The 20,323-nt window shown below is 43.1% G+C and overlaps 1 protein-coding gene across 1 annotated transcript in view; it reads left to right on the top strand.

Annotated features, from left to right (window-relative positions):
- Window positions 1-20,323, top strand: part of OTOG (otogelin) — a 1,239,067-nt gene that overhangs the window by 66,558 nt on the left and 1,152,186 nt on the right. Inside the window, exons 2-3 of the mRNA XM_069625375.1 lie at window positions 13,796-13,930; window positions 14,037-14,191. Of these exons, the coding sequence (XP_069481476.1) occupies window positions 13,796-13,930; window positions 14,037-14,191 (290 nt within the window). The remainder of the gene's footprint in view (window positions 1-13,795; window positions 13,931-14,036; window positions 14,192-20,323) is intronic.

Genomic DNA, 20,323 nt, shown 5'->3' on the forward strand with positions numbered 1-20,323 from the left:
CATGGAGTGACTAGAGCTCTGTTAGACCAATAGTAAGAACTACAATCTTTTCTCTTATCTGTTACATCCTCACACTCTTTGACAGCACACACAGGTTTGGGGTTGTCTTGTGTTATCAACTAAACATTGATAAAAACCAAAATATGATGTACAATCTCAAAGACTCTCAAGGTAAGGTGGTGGAATAGGAACCAAATATCAGGATTGTGGTCTTTAAAGATTACACCAAGAGCCCTGATCACAACTTGGAAAGTTGATCCTCCCTACAAATGTTTATGACAGCTCAAGTTACTCTCATCAAGATGTTGGTGTTACCTATGTCTCTATACTTATTGGAGAGCTCCTAGTGCTTCTGAGCTCAAAGCAGATCCAAAGAGATATTTTGGAATCATCAAAAATCTCTGTGAAGTCTGATACATCTATAAAAGAAGTGGATACATGTTTTGTTCACATCCTGATGTCAGGCTGTGTAATTGGACGGCACAGGCTAATCATATTTATGCCCTTTTGGGGTTCACCAAAACCCTCCTTTATTAATTAGTAATCTCATGGATGGGGCTCCTTTTTTTAAGATGGTATGGTTGAAAGTGCTTCAAAGGTCACTGAAAATTAGAAATAAAGTATGTTCTAAAGATTGTCCAGTTACACCACTGTTCTAAGATATGGAAAATTGCAAGACCATTAGAAGTATTCTCAGAAAAGATGGCGAGGAATACTTTTTACAATGGGTCATGTTAGGGAGAATTCTCATAAATGTGCTAATTCCCTTCACCTTAGAGACCCCCAGCAATTTTGCTGGATTTTTAAGGACTTGATTTTTTTCCTGGAAAAAGTGTGAGCCTTGTTTCCCACTCTTTCATGTATTTTGATGTGTGTTTTACAATTGTGTTCTTTGACTTTGGAGTTTTAAGATAGCTCCGTAAGGCATCTTTTCATGTGTGTTACACTCCACCCTCAGTGCAATAACACAGGGTTGTCTTTTTAGACTCCCCAAAGGTTTAAATACCTTCTCTTTGATAAACTACTGTTTCCCAGAGAATGTAAAGTGAAATTGACTTTACTAGTCTTTCCAAATGTATAGACCCAGCACACACCTTCTTACAATGGAGTGCTGGAGGGGGTACATAGTACCCCTGTATCTAAATACTTATGTAGGGGTCAAATGCTACCCTTTCCTATTGAAAAGGCTAGTGGCAGTGGTTTTACAAAGAACTACCATGATTTCTCCCGACTGCATGCACCGGTAGCTAAAAATCACGTGAGCCATGTTTATCAAGATGGCGCCTTAAGCACTATGTTTTAACAGATTCCGGTCTTCTTTTTTCACCATTTAATTTCGGAAAGGTCCTTCTAGTGTCTGTCTCTGCGCGCCAAACTGGGTTTGGTCCCTTTGTTCGCGTTCCTTGGACAGGCTTCAGGACTGAAGACCGCCTCTGCCGTCTGAGTTTTTGGGGTGGGCAGGAAGTGAGGGAGGAGCCCGAAACTCCCTGTGCTTAGTCTTCTAGGAGACTGTTAATGACTCCAATCAAGCAATCCCACTAAGTCAGTGCCTGGTCTGGGATGTCCAAGGGAAGCCCTTATTTATATATTTTTATGTCCAGTTCGTGTATTCTGGATGACAAGCCTTATATAACACCCCTCTCTTAGAATCCCCCTGACCCCACTGAGCCAAGAAGTAAGTTTGTTTTGCAAATTTAAAAGGTTTATTTAAGAATCAATATTTATATATCGTACTTTTATAATAAATTAATAATTGATATCACACTTAGACATATGACAGTGAGTGATCAACAATGGATGATGTGATACTAGCACACTGGGTAATTACTTAGGAGTAGTATAGAGGATAAGGTAGCTGAGAATTCTTTATATGGTACAAGTTAATGCAAGGTGGAAAAGAAGCAACACAGGAATAAACTTGTTATGATTTCAGCAAAACATAATATAATCACTTTTGCCCTTTTGGCAATTCACCCCCCCCCCCCCCTCTATGCAATGTAAGGAGGTGGAAGTGACACACACAGCTCTTCAGGAATACAATCACAGTACAATCCCAATTCAGTTCCCCCCTAGCAAGCTTAGATCAACAGGGATGATTTTAAACACAGGCAAAGTACTTTAAAGGTGGTGGCAATGAAGTCAAAAATATACTCAAATTGCTTTTAATTCCCTATAGGAGGTTCAGGGTAAGTGATAGCTACTTTAAATTAGTTCAGGATCACTTTAGCAATGCTCTATGAATGATTCTCAGGTTGCAAACCAATTTCAGCTGCTATTTTGACAAGTGAAGAAATTGAGCCAAATCGCAAATCGTGGCAATTTTTTCGAGTGCGTAGAAAGTCGGTTTTAGGTTTGTTGAAAAGCTTAGAATCTTAGCTTTAAAATGACAGTTAAATTACGTTCCTAGGACAAACGGTTCCGGAGATACGGACGATTTTGGTAAGGTAGTTTCTCGAAATGAAATTTTATAGTTCAGAATGACAGATGACTGTTTTGCAGCTTTGAATCAAAAGAAGGGACACAATTTCTATGATGCAGTTCTCAATAGGTTAAAATAGTTTGAATTAGATTATATTAAACTAAGAGATTGGGTTTTGCACAGTCCTGGCTGAGTACTCACACTATATGTTGGACAGGAATGCGACTTCGTCACGGATCGGGTCAGGATTGGCTGCGGTTCTCTCGCCACTGGGTACTGGTTCTCTGGATGAATTCTGCCTTCTGGGTCTGCTACCGGTTCTGGCAAAAGTTCTTGTCTCTGGAGATTGATGGATTTGAAGTCTGGAGTCTCTGGATGTGAAGTCGTCTGTCAGCGTGCTCCGCAAGGAAATGGAAATTGAAAGTCGCTACCTGGCTTCCATTGGCTCTTTTTATGTGTTTTGAAAATAGGTGGGTCGGCTAATTCTGCATGCCCAACCCTCTCAAGATTTGATAGGTCAAAGGATTCTTTGGTCCCTGATTTGAGAAAGGATAGTGTGTCAGAGTGATGTCAGCCATTTACGATCTATTGAAGAAACGCCCCTTTGCTTTTACCTTAGAAATCATTTTTCATAACTACACATATTTCCCAGATACACAGTTGTTTGACATTACATGTACATATTACAGATTACTTATGGTACATTCTGGCCCAACTCTGATCTTCCTGGGGGCTTGCATTCAAAAATGACAACTTCTTTTCGTTTTTAGTTGATTTACCAATATCGGACGTTTACCAAAAATGGCACACATGTACACTGCCTTTATACCCATATTCCAGTAAATTTTAATTTTTCTAGCGTGAACCCTGTGTCTGCAATCTCCATAATTCATGGGGTTTGCCTCAGAACATCGTACGGAAGTGAGTTAGGAATCAAATTGTAGGTACAATTCCATTTTAAGGATCTCAAAATTGTACATTCCTGTCATCTGGTTACAATTAGTTATCAGTGTTTTTATAAAACATATATTTGCCTTCAATTCAATTCACTTCAGTGTTTGGGTCCGCCCCCAGAAACTTGGCAGTCAGGGATCACATGTCTCTTCTGACAGGCAGAGCTCTGTTTACAGTTCACACCCAAATTAACATACCCCATTCAATTGCAAGAGTCTATTTTGTCGGCTGAGGTCAGCAGGCCAGGGGGCCACTCTACATTTGTTTAGCATGTCCATGTGATCTCCTGGCTTCTTGTGTGTGGTTCTGAGGTGAGAAGGTTTCCCAGCCTCTTGCAATGTTAATTGAATCAGCCTGTCTTCAGGGAACAGCAGGTGTTTAAATTTTGAATTAGCCAAAAAGGCTTTGAAGTTTCCAGCTGTCTCAGGAGGCTGGCAACTCCTGAAGTACAGTTCTACTGTCAGAGTTTAGACCACTAGCGCGGGCTTGTGTCCAAAGCTGGTACTGCACCCATTTTTTTAGGAGCTGTCTTGAATTTGACAGGAGGATTTTGCTTGACAGCTCTAATCCTTGCTGCCATTGTTTTGATGGGCATCCTTACAGTAGAGTGGTGATGTGGAACCCCCCTCAAGAAGGTTGAATCTTTAGAGTGGTCTTGTGCCCCTGATTTTAGCAACTTGTTGACATCAATTAAAAACGGATTTTGAACAAATTGAAATGGACATTTTGAGCTTGCACTTCAGAGAAACAGCAGTGATTTCAAGGCACTTTTGATCTAACAGGCACTGCTATTTTTCCTTTGGCACCACCTTTCACCCTTGGCGCTTCCGGTCCATCACGCTTGCACTGGTGGGTGGCAGGTTAGGCGACCATTTTGGTGTGCGCAAAACTGCGCGGTTCTCCTGGTTCTGGGATAGAATGATGGGCGGCGACAGCTCAATCCCCACATCTACCCAATCTATTGATTTAGTTTTGTTCTGGGATAGAATGATGGGCGGCGACAGCTCATCCCCACATCTACCCAGTCTATTGATTCAGTTTTGTTCTGGGATAGAATGATGGGCGGCGACAGCTCATCCCCACATCTACCCAGTCTATTGATTCAGTTTTTGTTGTCGCCTAATAATTCAACATGGGTCAAAACCCTTGACAAGACCCAAATGCACTCTGCCGTGATTGGCTGGCTGACTGTCCTGCTGGATGAGTGACAGCTAGGCTGGAATGAATGGGAGAAAACTGTTTAAAAAGCGAGTCTCCAGGACTGGAAGGCAGATTCGAACACAGAACTAAAGAACCGAAGACGAGCTGGAAGAGGACGGCTGCTGCAACTCCTGGACCATTGGTTTTCCCAGTGAAGCCCTGCTGCAGGTCCGAATTGCCAAACTCCATTCGACAGAGAAGCTCCTTCAAGGACGGCTTCTTCATTTGAGTTGGTCGGACCAATCAACTCGTAAGACACCTGGATACCATTCTCTAGGCTGGTTAGGATTAACCAGGGAGAGGGACACCAGTTTGTGTTCTTGAATCTACAGCTACTGGAAATGAAGTGACTCAAATTTGTTTGCTTTCTTTGACGATCCCGTGCAGTGCAGGAGTCCCCCAACGTACTCCCTCTTGTGCCCAACACTGAGGCTCAGGAACAGTGAGATCTGCAGGACCTGCCAGGAACTCCGACTTCAGCAGCATTTGTTTCTTCATCCAAAAGTACTTTTCCAAACCGATTGAGAGAACACCACTCTTGCAGTGAAAGTTTGTGAAGCTTTCCCAACTTGTGTACGAGTGCGATAGAAATAAAATATCAATCAATCAATCAATCAGCTTGTGGCCCGACCTTTGATTCTTTTTCACCTAAACTACTTCCAATAACTTTCGCAAAGACTTTACTGTTTGATACCACAACTGCTCTTTCCTATCCAGAACACTAGCCCATTGACTTTGGCCTGGCCTATTGACTTGAATTGAACTCCTCTGGTGAACTGAAACTATTTGCACTGTTTTAAAAGTATATATGATCTATTTTACTTACCTTGTGCCTTTTGCCCCTTTCTAAGTACTGAACTGCTATTTGGCTCCTATTTCAGGGGAGCTCAAACTATCTCAAACCTTAGAATTTTGTATTGAAGTGTATTGGTTTATAATAGTAAGTTGTCTTCTCCTAGTGAAATGATTTCTAAATGATTGTGCAATAAATTAAGTGTTTTTACCAAGAAACCTTGAGTATAAGGGCCTCATTAGGACCCAGGCGGATTTCGCGGTGCTAAATGCACCGCGAAGCACGGCGGAAAGCCGTCGATAGCGCCATGGGGGTTGGCGGATTTACCGCCCCATTCCGACCTCGGCGGAGCGGTAAATCCCCAATCCCCATTCTGCCCTTCCCCATTCCCATTCTTGCCCCATAGGGTATAATGGGAGTGGGGAAGGAGTTAATTACGCCACCGTAAAATACGGTGGCGTAATTAACAACGAGGTCCCGTAGCGCCATGGTTTTCTCCGCCTGGTAAAACCAGGCGGAGAAAACCTCCATGGCGCTAAGGGAACTCGTAGTACGGCGGACGGGTCCGCCGCGATTAGCGCTGGCGGAAACCCACTCCGCCTGGGTCCTAATGAGGCCCTAAGTGTTTACTTGAACCACTGTGATTGAAAGTCCTTTGTGTAACTACTTGTACTGCTCACATTCACTCTTGAGATAAGCCTGGCTGCTCAGCTCGCTACCAAAAACTGTGTGGTACAGACTTATACCAAAGGTTGGTTTGGCTAACACCTGTAGGGCCTCATTACGAGTTTGGAGGCAGCCATGGAGCGATTAGCTCAATGGCTGCCTCCAAACTGGGCTCCTTTAACGGGTTCCTGCAATGGGGACTTACCGGGTCATTCCAACATGGGAGGACCAGGTAAGTCCTCCTTGCAGGAACCATTCCCCATTCCCATTTGAGCCCCCATAGGGCTCAATGGGAATGGCGATGGAGGTAACAACGGGCACATTATGAGTGTCCTGTTGTTAACTCCCTCTTCCCCTTGCGGGACCCGGAAAGGACGCCTGGTTTTACCAGGCGTCCGATCCGGGTCCTGCGAAGGGAACCTTGTAATCAGCCCTGACAGAATGAAGGGGCCCGGTCCCGTACCGGCCCCCTTAATTCCGTGAGTGCAAGCCTCGTAATGAGGCATGTAGTCCTAATTGTGTGTAGTGGTCCCAGAGGGTACTGCCTGCAATTCTGCCCAACAGGTTAACCTTAGCTGGCCAGCTGAGAGAAATCTTCCACTCATTTCAGCAGCTTAATTTCCTTTATCAAATTCTGGCAGTAGATTATTTCAAATATCTGTTGCACCACATACATTTTTGGCATAATCCAGAAGATTGTTCAGATACTGAAACTCTAAAACATGGTTGGCAGTAGGTTTAGTGGTAAGGGAGCAATTGTAATGTAATATCACCATTATGCTCAGACAAACACCTAAAGTGTATATTCTTTAATGGAAAAATGGGGTAACATTTCTCTGGGAAAATATTAATTTCTGATTACAGATCAAAGGCAGGAAAGCCTGTTCCACAACTAAGTATTTGCTTTTTTCAATGTTTGTGTTTAGTTCAGTGTAGCTTGACAACCATCACAGAATGCATTATGCACAACATACACTTCATTTGGGATTGAGCAGGCCGAGTTCATACTAGTTGGCATGGCACGTGTACAGTCATATGTGTAACTACTATATGATATATGAGATAGATTGCGACATAGTATTATGAGATTCAGATTGAATGTTATGAATACTAATGAAATAGGAGCAGTAAGAAAACTGATCCCGGAGAACATGAAAGTGTGCAGATTCTGTATGCATGAAGATTTTCCGGAATCACTGTCACACTTGTTACTTGGTTGTCCTATGTTAAGGAAGGAAAGACTTGCCTACTTTGCGGAATTTGTAACTGACACCTCGTGTGTATTCAGAGAGCAATTATGGTTCGAAATGCTACATGGTCGCAGCATCATATTGAAAATAAGGGTGATAGCGTTTTTGGCAAATGTATGCAAAGTTGCATAGAAGGACTCAAGTCAGTTTTTTTAGTTGAAAGAAATGAATTGAATGGAAGACTGGAATGAGTCTATTTTACGAAAGAAATTGTTTATGCAGTTGGGGACTGAAAAAAGAGAAAAGTTTATTTTATGTGTAAAATGTTGGCTAAAGATGCTTGTTTTAAATCATAACTGCATTCTTATTATTTTATGCCTTCTTAATGAAAATTTGTAAAGGTTTTTTTAAACCAGTATACAATAAAGAAAAAAAAAAAAGATAGTGTGTTGGACAATGTCTCTGTTTCATGATCTAGGAGATTGAGTTGTATGATTATGATTATGATTGATTGGTTATTTACAATGCAAACAACAGTAACCACATATGTCTGTCAAATTGGTTTATTGCCATCAGTAATTGTGATATATATTGCACTATATTGCTCATAAATTGTTGCTAATGGCCAAAGGGCATTCACATGTTTTTTCTGTTTATGTATGGTTTGTGATTAGTTGAAGTATAAATGCATGAAAGAATTGATGAAGTATGGTCTGAAGTTTGTTTTTTATGAAGTTGATTACCATATGACGTGTCTTGGGGGGGAGTAATTAGTATATGCATTTTTTAATAAAAAAACATGTGATGTTTTGTGAAATAAACCTGCTGTTGCTATAGACCTAGACTCTTGTATCTTGCAAAAAATTGATTCATTGCTACAGGTAAAGAGTATCAATGTATCCCATGTGGCTACGAGAGATAGCAGAGGAAGTACAGTTGTGACGTAAGGAGGGATGAAGCAATCTGAATAGGATATTGGATAGCGCAAGAGTTGGTTCAGGTTGAATGTCGATTATCTCATTAGTGTAGTTAGGACCGCTATACTAGACTTCCTCTTACCAGAGGGCACCAAACAACAGAAATGTATTGTTTTATCTAGGAGGGTACTGCCCCGTCCCAAGTGCTTGAGGACCCTGTCCCTTTACAGAATCATTGCTGATCCCTATCCATGCTGACCTGACATACCGAGATGGAAGCACCAGATCCAGTGAGCACCAGAAACTTACAATATGAGGCCTCTGATTTCTACCTGAAGAAAAGAACAAAGCTACACCCCAGAAGAATCCCAGAAGTAACATCAGGACTTAGAGGGGACATCCTCTACCCGTATTGCCACATCTGAATACTTTCTGCACCTTCCAGCATGGGAGATGCACCTCTAACAAAACAACCAGACAGCTCCACCTGCCAGCTACAACGTTTTTTTTAAATGTCTGGCACAAAAGGGTTGTTCTGCTCCACATATCCCCTTCTCTGAAATGAAGGAAAGAGTGATGTTAACCTTTAATTTTGGGAGCACCGAATTATTGCCAGCCAGCCATCAAAAATAGCTGTAGAAGTGTACAGCATTACAAATGTAGAGGCACACCATAAGAGAAAGAAAGCAGAGTTTGGCCGATGCTGTCCTGATGCAGGAACAACAGAGGGACAATGCTGCAATCAGAGGGCCCCAGAATGTCTGACACAGAGCTGATAAACGCTGAGTGGAATGAGGGAAGAACCCCTCTTAAACGAAGTGATGCTTTTAATGCATTGTCATTACCTTTAACAGGTATATACATAAGTGATTAAGATGCTTCTAGTTTCATTAGAGAAGGGAAAAAGGCTGAATGTGGTTTGCAAATTCTTAAAAAAGGGAGAACAAGTCATTTAAAGCATACCTGGTGCATGCCAAGGCACATTGGACAATAGTTAATGAGCAGGATGACCCAGAATGACACTATTGTAAAAGGCATAGAAAGAAATGTAAATCACACAATGGTCATTCCAAATAGTTCATCCTCGGCATAGAACTGCATGGATGAAATGAACTGCAAATACATATTTGATGGAAATTTGTCATTGTGGTGCAATCCCTCTACAAAAAGTCAAAACAAGAATGTAATGGAAAAGCTGGATAATGGCAGTTATTCCAAAAGTGGGTGATAGTTGGGATGACACCTCTGTTCATGATTTTCAACGAAGTAGAAAGTAAAGGATGAAGAGAAATAAATGTAAAAACCTCAGTAAGGAATTTTTGAGGTGCCTTCCATTTATAAACATTTGCAATCAAGCACGGTAACAGCAGCAACAATCTTGAGGCTTTTAAAATCCCCCAAGCAGTATGTATAAACCTCTACTATGACTAGAGCAACATAGAGCGAAAATATGAACCCAGCAATCTGAAGAAAAATAAGTATTTGATGAGGTAATTTGATCTAAACCTGCATTATTTAATGTAAAAGCCTTACTCTGTTGTTTCGGGTCCCAGGCAAAGATGTTTATAGACTATCCGTGCAAGATTTCTGATGACTGTTAAGTGTTGTACAGGCAGGAATGCCACGCTGGGATACATGTTCCTGTTATGTCTGTGAGTAACAGACCTTTGGAAAAGATTTCTTTAATCACATAACACTTACACTGGGTTAGTAAATACCATTCCTGCCAACTACATCTATATTTAATTATATTCTCCATTCTTTAGGCACACCTTCTCAACCATGCTGCTGGATCTATAGAGCTTTAACACTCGGAGAAAAGTGATAATGAATATATGTAAGATAAGCAGGAGGCCAATAAATGAGAATGTTGGAGCCCCTCTACTGAAACGATTATTGGGGAAATACCCTGTTCTATAGCATGTCTTCCGCTCAGGAGGGTTTACAACCACGTTTTAGCTCACTGCAACGTTCACAGGAGCAAAATATCCATTTGTAGAAATTCCATAGAACAGGGTATTTGACCCATGTTCGTTCTCAATAGAGGGTCTCCCACAATCGTGTTCAATTTGTAAAATTTGGGTTTTCACCTTAACTAACCCAGGGTAATCCAGATGTGGGCCCCTTGCTCTCTATGCCTTAGAGAGGCTCAGCTTCACTTCACTGAGGAGACCCAACAAGGCTGAAACGTGTCTGGGGTTGCTGATGGTTCTCTTGTTCAGAGAATTGCCTAGCATTTCGGTGCTGGACTGCCCTTGTCGGTGGGACCAGACTGATATGCAAATGGGTATTTCTTCTCAGTGAAGGGTGCAATTAGCTAATATCTGGTTGCAGACCCTTCTGAGTGGAAGACATTCCATAGAACAGGGTATTTGACCCATGTTCGTCAGCAGTAAAGGGGCTCCAACACTCTTGTTTAATAACCCATGTTCGTTCTCAGTAAAGGGGATTTGACACTCTTGCTTAATACGCAGGAGACCCAACCTGATGGATTGCATCTCAAGTATGGTGCTATTGTCAAAAAACCTGGGGAAGATTGAATGGAATGTGTGCATAAACAACTCCTTGTTGCTTGCTGTTCTATGCATTGTGTTTCCTGTTGTAAAATCCAATGTACACAATCGTCTCACAGGTATTTGTTTCTCTGTGAAATAAAGTTGTTATACAAAATAGTGTTAAATAAAGCAGAAATAAACTGTTCCAAATTAGTTGTATAGTAAACTGGGGGCTTTGCTTCCAACGAGACACAGACCTTAATAAATCACCTGAATTCAGAAAACAAAAACAATACTTACATTCATCTTTTCAAGATGAGGACAAGTCAGTCGTCGGTTTTTAAAATGTGCAGACCTTGGTAGACAGATATGTGAACTGTTCATTGCCTCATCTTGGGAACCAGCTCAATGAATTTAAGCCAACACTTTTCTGCATTCAAGATAACACCTGAGTCTATGGAAGTTTTTCCTAAGAAATGATTATACTGAATTTATGTTAGGGGCAAATAATTTCAAATAGCATAAGTGATAACTTATAGGAATTCAACAATATCCAGTGTGAGACAGGCATGATATTGAGAGACACAGACTCAATGGTAACAGTTTCCAAAACCTTTATTTCATAATGTTCCAGGGTTGGTGTAATACCTAACTCGGCCTAACTCTAAAGGGATTGTTCCCTCAACTGATGTTTCTAAGGGCCGTAGATGTCTGAAAGTCCAAAACCAAAATGTGCCTGTGTCTAAACCTATGCTTGCCCACACTCTTTGATAAAATATGGTAGGAAGTCTTCTTAAAGAAAACATGGTGACTCAAAAAGGAAATGTAAACCACAGCTGGTTTCAGGTAGTCTTACCAGTAGGTGTAGTTCTACCAGTTCAAAATAGTTGAACTCAAAAGGGTTGCCCTTGGAACCTTCCACACAGGGCTCTTACAGTAAGTCAATGCAGTTTACAATGTCTCTGGGTCTCTTGGGGTTCCATTCCCCAAGCTTCGATCTTTCCAGTTGCAAACAAAAAGGCACAGTTCCTGTTAGGGCTCTCAGGGTTCCCTTCCCCAAGTCTATGCCTTTCTTCACAAAGTTCAACAATGTCTTTAGTGGGCCTCTTAGGGTTCCCTTCCTCAAACCTGGGCCCCTCTTTAAGTAGTTCAACACAAAACAAAATAAAACACAATTTTTCTTAGTTTCAGGGTTCCCTTCCCCAAGCTCTGTTTCCAAAATAAGTGTTCAACTTTATTAGGCCTCTTAGGGTTCCCCAGGGTTAGGCCCTGCAAGTTCAAAAACAGGTTCAGCTTGTCAGTATGCACCTTTCTCTTATTGACAGTTTATTTCACATACAATCTTCCCATGGGGTAGATTCAGAGACATTCTAAAGTGTCTGGCTCTTTGCTCCACCTAAGCATGCCCACACTGATCTTCCGCCCCTCTCTTTATTTCTTGTACTTGTTTTCCTTGTAACCTTTTATTTTCAGGTGCTTCCTGCACCCTTTTTTATCTCTCTGTGTCTCTTTCACTTTGTCATGTACACTTGCACCTTCTTTTGCTATACTTTCTCTGTGTTGTGCCTCTTGCGCAATTCCCTCTTTCTATTGTGCACACTTGCACCTATCCATTTCCTTATCATGACTCTAGCGCACTTCTTTTACTCTTGTTGTGCACACTTGCACCTTCTTTCGGGTCGTTCACACCCTTTTCTTATTTCTGTATCTCTTTAAATGTCTTTACTCTGGACTTAGCTTTCTTTCTGCGCCGCTAGCGCATTTTCTCCTTCTTTCCACTTTCCTTGTTCCTTCTGTCTTACTTTCTGTCCTTTTATGCTTTCACTCTCGCTTTCCACTCTGCGCCACTTTACAAAATCTTGTCTTTCTCCCTTTCTGCTTCAGCCAACCGCACACTCCCGAGTTTCTCTCTCACTTGTTTGAAAATCACAGAGTAGCATAGCGCTGGCGAGCAGCCTTTCCTGGATGCATTGGGCCGAGCTCTGGGTCTCCCCACCTGCCCCTCAGACACCCTTGGAACTCGCACACGTCACAATGGATCAAACATTTCCCTGAGCACTGCCAGCAGGATACAGGCTACCTCGCTCAGACTCCCTGGGGACACCGCTCCCTAGTCATGCTGCGCCCCACAGAAACACTGGGCCAGCGGCTCGACACGTTGTTCCCCTCTGGATCCTCCAGGCTTCTCTTCCTGCACCTCCTTGCTTCTTGGCTCCTCTGGTCCAGTCAGAATCCCCAGCTTCCTCATACTCTTTGCTAGAACCACACCTTGTATTCTAGTGTAAAGAGTCAAGTGGAATCAGGTGTGAATTGTCAGAATAAAGTGCCTGAACTTGCCTGACTCTATTAGTGGGACAGTTCATAGGTGTTACATGCTAAACCTCATTTTGCATTCCTATGTTAATTCTATGGTAATCCTCATTGCTCCCGGTCGCCTCTTCTTCGTCCATGTACTTATTGGAAACAGGGAGGGGAGATGGGGTGTGATTGGAAACACCTCATTAAGGCTGAAGGAGAGTGGATTGGTGTATAATTGGGAAAGGGGGAATACCATGTCTCAACAATGGGTATTCTTCTATCAATCCCCTGTGACTCTCAGGATCCAAAAGCAATGGTTCTTCCCAGGCCACCTGAATGGAAGATCCTGGGGGAGTAGGTGGGAGAATAACGTCAGGTTTCTCACACCAGTCATAAATAATACCACTCACCTAAACATCGTTGGTATGAAGAATGCTCTTTTCTCTTATTTCCCAACTACCCATTAATCACTTTCACCAAATGTTCTATGTCCGGTATTTGAATAATAAATAAACCCAGTGCTAAAATATATGGCAAATGCTTTTCAGAATCAGGAAAAAACCTTCCCCAATGGCTATTTACTGTATGTAGTATTATCACATAAATTCTTTCCTTTAAATTAGGTGTGAGATTTTGAAAAAGCTGCTCTAAGCAGATGAAACGACATTTGCCAATATGGAGCCGCATAATGAATCTCGTACCATTTATTTAAACATACAGTCCAACTTTTCACAACCAGTCTTATATTCTGTACTTTTGTACAATTTAATAATTAAAGATTAATAAAGAAGCAAATTGTATTTTAAAATCGTTCATCTTAAATATCATAAAATATGTTTTTTTTAATTGTTTGGAGATTCTAGCTTACATTGTACAGCTAACATGTTTTCAAATTATCTGTTTTCATTTAGAATCTTGCTTTAATGGAGGTGAATGTGTAAAGGGACGACGATGTGACTGCAGTCGATTTAATGCAACAGGGTCAAGATGCCAAACAAGTGCGTTGGAAAACCTGTGCAATGCTCTTTATAAAATACAGTTTTAATATATGAACTTACCTCTGAACATGTGGCATTTAAAACGAACAATATCTTTTCCCCGCAGTTCCTAATACAGGTGCGGAAAGAGATAGCATTTGCCGAACATGGGGTCAATTCCATTTTGAAACATTTGATGGACTTTACTACTACTTTCCTGGAAAGGCCACATATGATCTTGTGAGGCAAAATGACATGGATGAGCAGAGCTTCTCGATACAGGTAGGAACATACATCATTATAATTGTTTTTTTTATAATGCGCTTAATACCGAAGAGGTTTCTAGGCGCAGACCCGGGATTCAAACCTGTTTTGCTCTTCGTCATATTGCTTCTAAGACGAGTGCATTGCCACTGGGCTATACCACCCATGCCTATATACATATGTCAACTATGAGACTACCGAGTCTGCAGAAAATGCACATCATTAATGTCTCTACACAAATATATATGTAATGTTGGGTACTTACATATAGCGCAGTTTCCATTCCTGGACTAGTTGAAATGTTAATCACAACTGAAGTCATTTGATTTTGACGATCATTTGAGATTGTAAATGTCATGGACGCAATACATGTTTATACCTTTCAAAAAAGGCCTTTCATTTGAAAACATTTCTCTCCTAAATTTAGCAATGCTGCTGCGATAGGATTTGTATAACAGCTTTTCAGTGACGTCATACGAATCCTGTGTGTAAGCAGTCATCCTGAGGTAACCCCTACAAAAGTGATCCATGTTTACTCACTGGTCACCGATCCAAACCTTAAGTGGCCTGAAATGTTCATTGTTCATTTTTGGGGTTTGAAAAGGCCACCCCACCCCAAAGCATTCCTATGCCACCTCACCTCCCTCTGATCCCCATGGATTAAGCCCCACTGCACCCCAAGACATGAAAACACGTTTTTCTGTTACTAGTGGAAGGCTGCAAGTACAAAAACGTGTACTATGCCTATTGCCCTGTGTATGGCTGTAAGGCCGTTTAGGGCTGTGAGGCTTGTTCTAGAGCCCCGCCGGGATGGTAGCAGTCTGCTCTACCTTACATTGCCCTAATCTGTGGCCCCTTGGTGAACCTCACACCTTTCTTGATAAATATCTAGAAAAGTTGAAGCATTGTAAGACCTCAAACCATCCAACATTCTAGTGCTTCGAATTATCCACAATCAATTTTTACCAGAATTAGTAAATAGATTATTTTTGTTAAAATATCGAACCTGAAGATAGGTTGCGAGGTAGGAGTTATGTGTCTGTGAAAGGGACAGCCTTTTTTTATCTGGACCTAGCATATAGAGTGCAAGGTTCAGAGTTTGCAAGGTTTCTTACAACTTGGTAGGGCTTGAAGTGTTTAAGGGGTTTCCTGTAGACCTGTGTTGTACTGACAGGAAGGATCCTGTATCAGAGGCATGTGAAGGAACTTGAGGGCTGTATTGTTTTGTCTTGATGATTAAGGCCAAAGATAAGTCTTCCAGCATGGTTCAAAAGTGAAAAGGCATTTTCTCTGCCTGCCTGCCTTAAGTCCCTTCAGACTTGACGGAAACGGAGGAAGCCACATGTCCTACTCTGACAATTGCACCATTCAAATGTATGGTGTCCTCCAACGTATTCCTCATCTTCGACATGTAATGTCCAGCTTCATCTGCTTTAAAAAAAAAATCGGCAGAGAAGTCCATGCATCGATGGCGTTGAGTCGATGTTCCTCGAAGGCCTACGTCAATGGTGACATCATCGGAGGAGATATTTAATACGCACGGCTCCCATTGGCCTCAGTTCCGTAACAGCGTTTGCTTTGTGTGAAACTTGGCACGCCTCATATTGTGACGTTTGTTACTTCGAGCGATTGTCTTGAATCTCGACAATTATCTCTTCTTCATCTACATCGTCGACACCTAAGACTGCTTTTAAAAATTGCAGAGATTGCGGTTCGAAGATGTCCCTAACCGACTTTCATCGAATCTGCCTGTGGTGCCTCGGGAAGGACCACAATACTACGGCTTGCTCCAAGTGTCAAGCCATGATGGGAAAAGCCTTGAGGGAACGGAAGGGGAAATTCCAGGTAGGTAAAACAACCAAGTCCCCCAAGCCCCGAACTTCTAGGCCTTTGACTGATGAGTCGAGAGGTGACTCTTCTCGGAGGAAGAAGGCCAAGCATTCCAGGTCTAGGAGTGGTTCTCGCCACTTGTTATCATCTTCAAAGAAGTCAAAGAGGAGGCACCACAGGTTGCTTTCGTTGACTTCTTCATCTGACAGTTCCCACAGTTCCCCCAAAAGGGTTGCGTGCCCTTCAAAAAAGTCTACCCCAGCAGAATGGGAAGCTTTCGGTGTGGAAATGCTAAAAATATTTGAGAAACAAAGCCGTGCTCCTACTGAGCCTTCTAAGGAAGCTGGAAAGGAGAGGTCTCGGCCTAAAACTTGCACGTCCTCGAGCCCGGGTAAAAGACATGGTCCTCATTGAGAGCTCTCAAGGCCTCGATCTGAGAAATCGAAGGAACACCCGAGACATGGGGAGAGGGCAAGGTCCACAACGCCTGCGAGACCTTCGACGCCATCAGTGCCAATGACGCGCATCAGGTCCTCGACCCCTGCTAAACTGTCAATGCCATCAACGCCACTGTCAACATCGATGCCGAAACCATCGACGCCAGCGGCGCCAATTTTGCCTGCTAAACACTATCTAAGAAAACATCGACGACTTCGACAACATCGAACCCTCTGGTTTCAAAACCAGAAAACATAAATATTCCACTCCTGGAGAAGGACTTTTTCAAGTCCCTAACTTCCATTTTTGAGGAGGAGGAGCATTCGGATTATGAAGATGCCCCTTTTGGGCTTCAATACGGTATACCTAATGTGCCTGAATGCCTTATTTCAGAGGAAAGCAGAATGCAAGATCTATATGATAATTTGCACAATGCAAGTGGAATTGACAACTCTCCAGAGCTGGAGTTCAGAAAACCAGAACCAGGGGAGCATGCTGACTCCTCTTACAGACAGCTCATGTGTAAGGTTGTCGAATACTTGAGTTTGTCTAGGCCTCCAGCACCCTGTGACCAAGACGATCTAACTGATATTCTGGACAAGGGTCCACCTACGGATCCAGTTTTGCCTTTCCATGTGGCACTTCAAAAAAGGGGTGGCCCGGAATTGAGAGACTCAGGAAACTAAACAAACAGTTGACAAAAATCTCACCAAAAAATACTGTCCCTTCAGTAGCGAACCCGGCTACCTGTCAAAGCACCCAACTCCGGAGAGTCTGGTGGTGCAGGCAGGTATGCCTACTTCAAAACCAACAACGTACCCTACCATCCCTCCTAATAGGGACGACAAGCACATAAATGGATGGGCAAGAAAGGTATTTTCCGCATGGAACATGGCATTAAAATCTGCCAACTCCACTTGTGCCCTTGCAAAGGTTTTGTATACTCTATGGGAGTGTATTTCTATGGCGACAGAGCATATTCCCGAAAGGGATGAAAGGGACGGCTTCTTATCTATTGTTAAGGACGGCAAAGAAGCCAAGTGTGAGTCCCTTCAATCTGGATTGGATTCTGCAGATAGCATCAGCAGGTCCATGGCTACCAGCATTGTGATGCGCAGATCTTGAGTGTTGCGAAAGTTGGGTTTTGCACCTGATGTGCAGGCTAGACTTCTCAGCACGCCATTTGACGGGTCTCATCTTTTTGGCAGCAAGGCTGACCAGAGCCTTGAGAAGTTGCATACCTCGAAGACGGCAGCCAAATCTTTAGGCACGGCTGTTAGGCAACTTCAGCCTTTTCATCCTAGCGGACAACCTTGGCAAAGTAGATCTTTTCCCTACTACTCCTCATTTGGAAGGGCGATAGTAATGGCCAGCCAAAGAGGCCAAAGAAAATGTCCTTGTGGTGGACGAGGTAGAGGTGTCAAGCCAGCTCAAGCAGCAGCCTCTTTACCATTGTCCTCTGCAACAGCCTCTACAAAACCACTCTGTGGGCTTGAATTACAACTCACCAGTGGGGGGCAGACTGTTTCAGTATCTAGAAGAATGGCGAGACATTACTTCAGATGCTTGGGCTCTGGAAGCAGTAGGCTACGGTTACTGCCTTCCTTTTCTAAAGAAGCCTCAGAACCATCCACTGGGGAAACACTCTTTGAGGATTCCAGATCTGCTCCTTGTGCAGGAAATTCTAATCCTGCTAGGGAAAGGTGCTATAGAACCAGTGTCTGTAGCGGAGAGGAACAAGGGTTGGTATTCCCCATATTTTTTGATCCCCAAAAAGGACGGAGGACTGAGACCCATTGTGGACTTGAGATACTTGAACAAGTTCCTCAGGAAGGACAAGTTCAAGATGGTCACTCTTTCTCAGATACTTCAGGCCCTCCAACTTCAGGATTGGTTGGTGTCATTGAACCTTCAGGATGTTTATTTTCATGTGCCAATCCATCTCAAGCAAAGAAAATACCTTAGGTTTGCGGTTGGTGGCTCGCACTATCAATTTTGAGTCCTGCCATTCGGGCTGACCTCCGGCCCGAGGGTTCTCAACAAACTGATGGCGGTGGTGGCAGCGAGTCTCAGGAGAGGGGGGATTCACGTCTACCCCTACCTGGACGATTGCCTGACCAGGGTGCGTTCAACCGAACAAGCCCGGGATCATCTCAACGTTACCTGCCACTCTCGGACTGGGCTTCTCCCTCAATTAGGGAAGTCACCTTCCCAAAAGCTCCAATACATCGGAGCTGTGATAGATACATCCTCGGGAAAGAGCTTGCCACCTGAGGTGAGGGCTCAAGACATATTTCAGAAACCAAATTTCACAGTGCCCAGAGTCTTCCGTCCTTTCATTTTTTGAGGTTGCTCGGCCTCATAGCATCCTGTGATTTTCTGGTGCTAGAGGCCTGACTGAGAATGAGATCCCTTCAATGGGCTCTCGGAACACAGTGGTCCCAATTCTCAGGAAAGATGTTCGACCAACTTCAGATTACAACCAGAGTCTCACAGGATCTTCTGTGGTGGGCCTGTGAGGAAAATATTCTGAAGGGAGAACCTTTTTGTCAACCATGGCTGGAGATTACAGTAGTGATGGACGCTCACTCACGGTATGGGGAGCCCACACCAATGATCTGACAGTCAGCGGTCCTTGGTCTCCATCAGAGTCTCAACTACACAGCAATCTTTACAAGCTGAGAGCAATCCGGCAAGCGCTGACGACTTTTCTGCCCTCTGTACGAGGAAAGAATGTCCTGATAATGACGGACAACACAGTGGCCATGTACTACCTCAACAATAGAGGAGGTGTAGGGTCACTACCACTGTGCAGAGTGGCAATGCAGCTCTGGTATTAGGCAATTCAAGATGGAAGCTCCATATCGGCAGTTCACCTAGCGGGGCGGATGCTCTGAGCAGGCAGAGCGCAGTCTCCCACGAGTGGGTACTAGCTCAGGAAGTCCTTCAAGAGATCTTCACCCTTTGGAGAAACCCTCAGGTGTATCTGTTTGCAACCAATGTCAATAGGATGTGCGAGGAGTACTGTTCAAGGGAATTACCCCCAAGAGGAGCTCTAGGAGACACGTTCATGGTGGACTGGGAGTTTCCACTCCTGTTTGCATTTCCTCCAGTCCTCATGTGATCAGGAGGTTGAGAAGATTCAGTCAGGAAACACATGATCCTAATTGTCCCTGAATGGGCCAGGAGAACATGGTACCCGGACATTCTGGACATTTCCATCTGTCCTCCAGTAGGTCTTCCACAAAGAGAGGACCTTCTCTCGCGGCAAGAGGTCCATCCAGAGGTCATCACTCTCAACCTTCACACTTGGTTTCTGTAAAGATGAGAAATAAGGATTGGGACATCCCGGATGACGTAATGGAGGTGTTGCTTTTGGCCAGAAGGCCAGCAACAAAGTTTCTGTACCGTTGACATTGGAATACGTTTTGAAATTGGTGCAGAGAAAAGAATGTTGATCCTTTTCAGTGTACAACTCTGGATGTTTTATCATTTTTGATTTCATTAGAAAATAAAGGTCTTCAGGTTGGGACCATTAAGGGCTACTCGGCAGCGCTGTCAATCTTTAAGCGCTCATCAGAAGAATGTTCTTATTTCAAGATCCCACTGGTGACTCAATTTCTAAAAGGGCTAATTAATGTGTTCTCTCCATCTCCTTTTCAGGTTCCGGTTTGGGACCTTAACCTGGTTTTGAAATTCCTGATTTTTGCTCCATTTGAACCTTTGTACACATGTCCGTTAAGGTTGTTGACCTTTAAGACAATACTATTGATAGCTCTAACATCAGCCGGTAGAGTGAGCGAGTTGCAGGCACTTTCATCCAAGTCACCCTTTACCATATTCCACAAGATTATGGTTGTTTTAAGGATAAAACTCTCGTTT

The sequence above is a fragment of the Ambystoma mexicanum genome, chromosome 11 (genome assembly GCF_040938575.1).
Source record: "Ambystoma mexicanum isolate Mex_15411 chromosome 11, UKY_AmexF1_1, whole genome shotgun sequence".
Lineage (NCBI taxonomy): Eukaryota > Metazoa > Chordata > Amphibia > Caudata > Ambystomatidae > Ambystoma > Ambystoma mexicanum.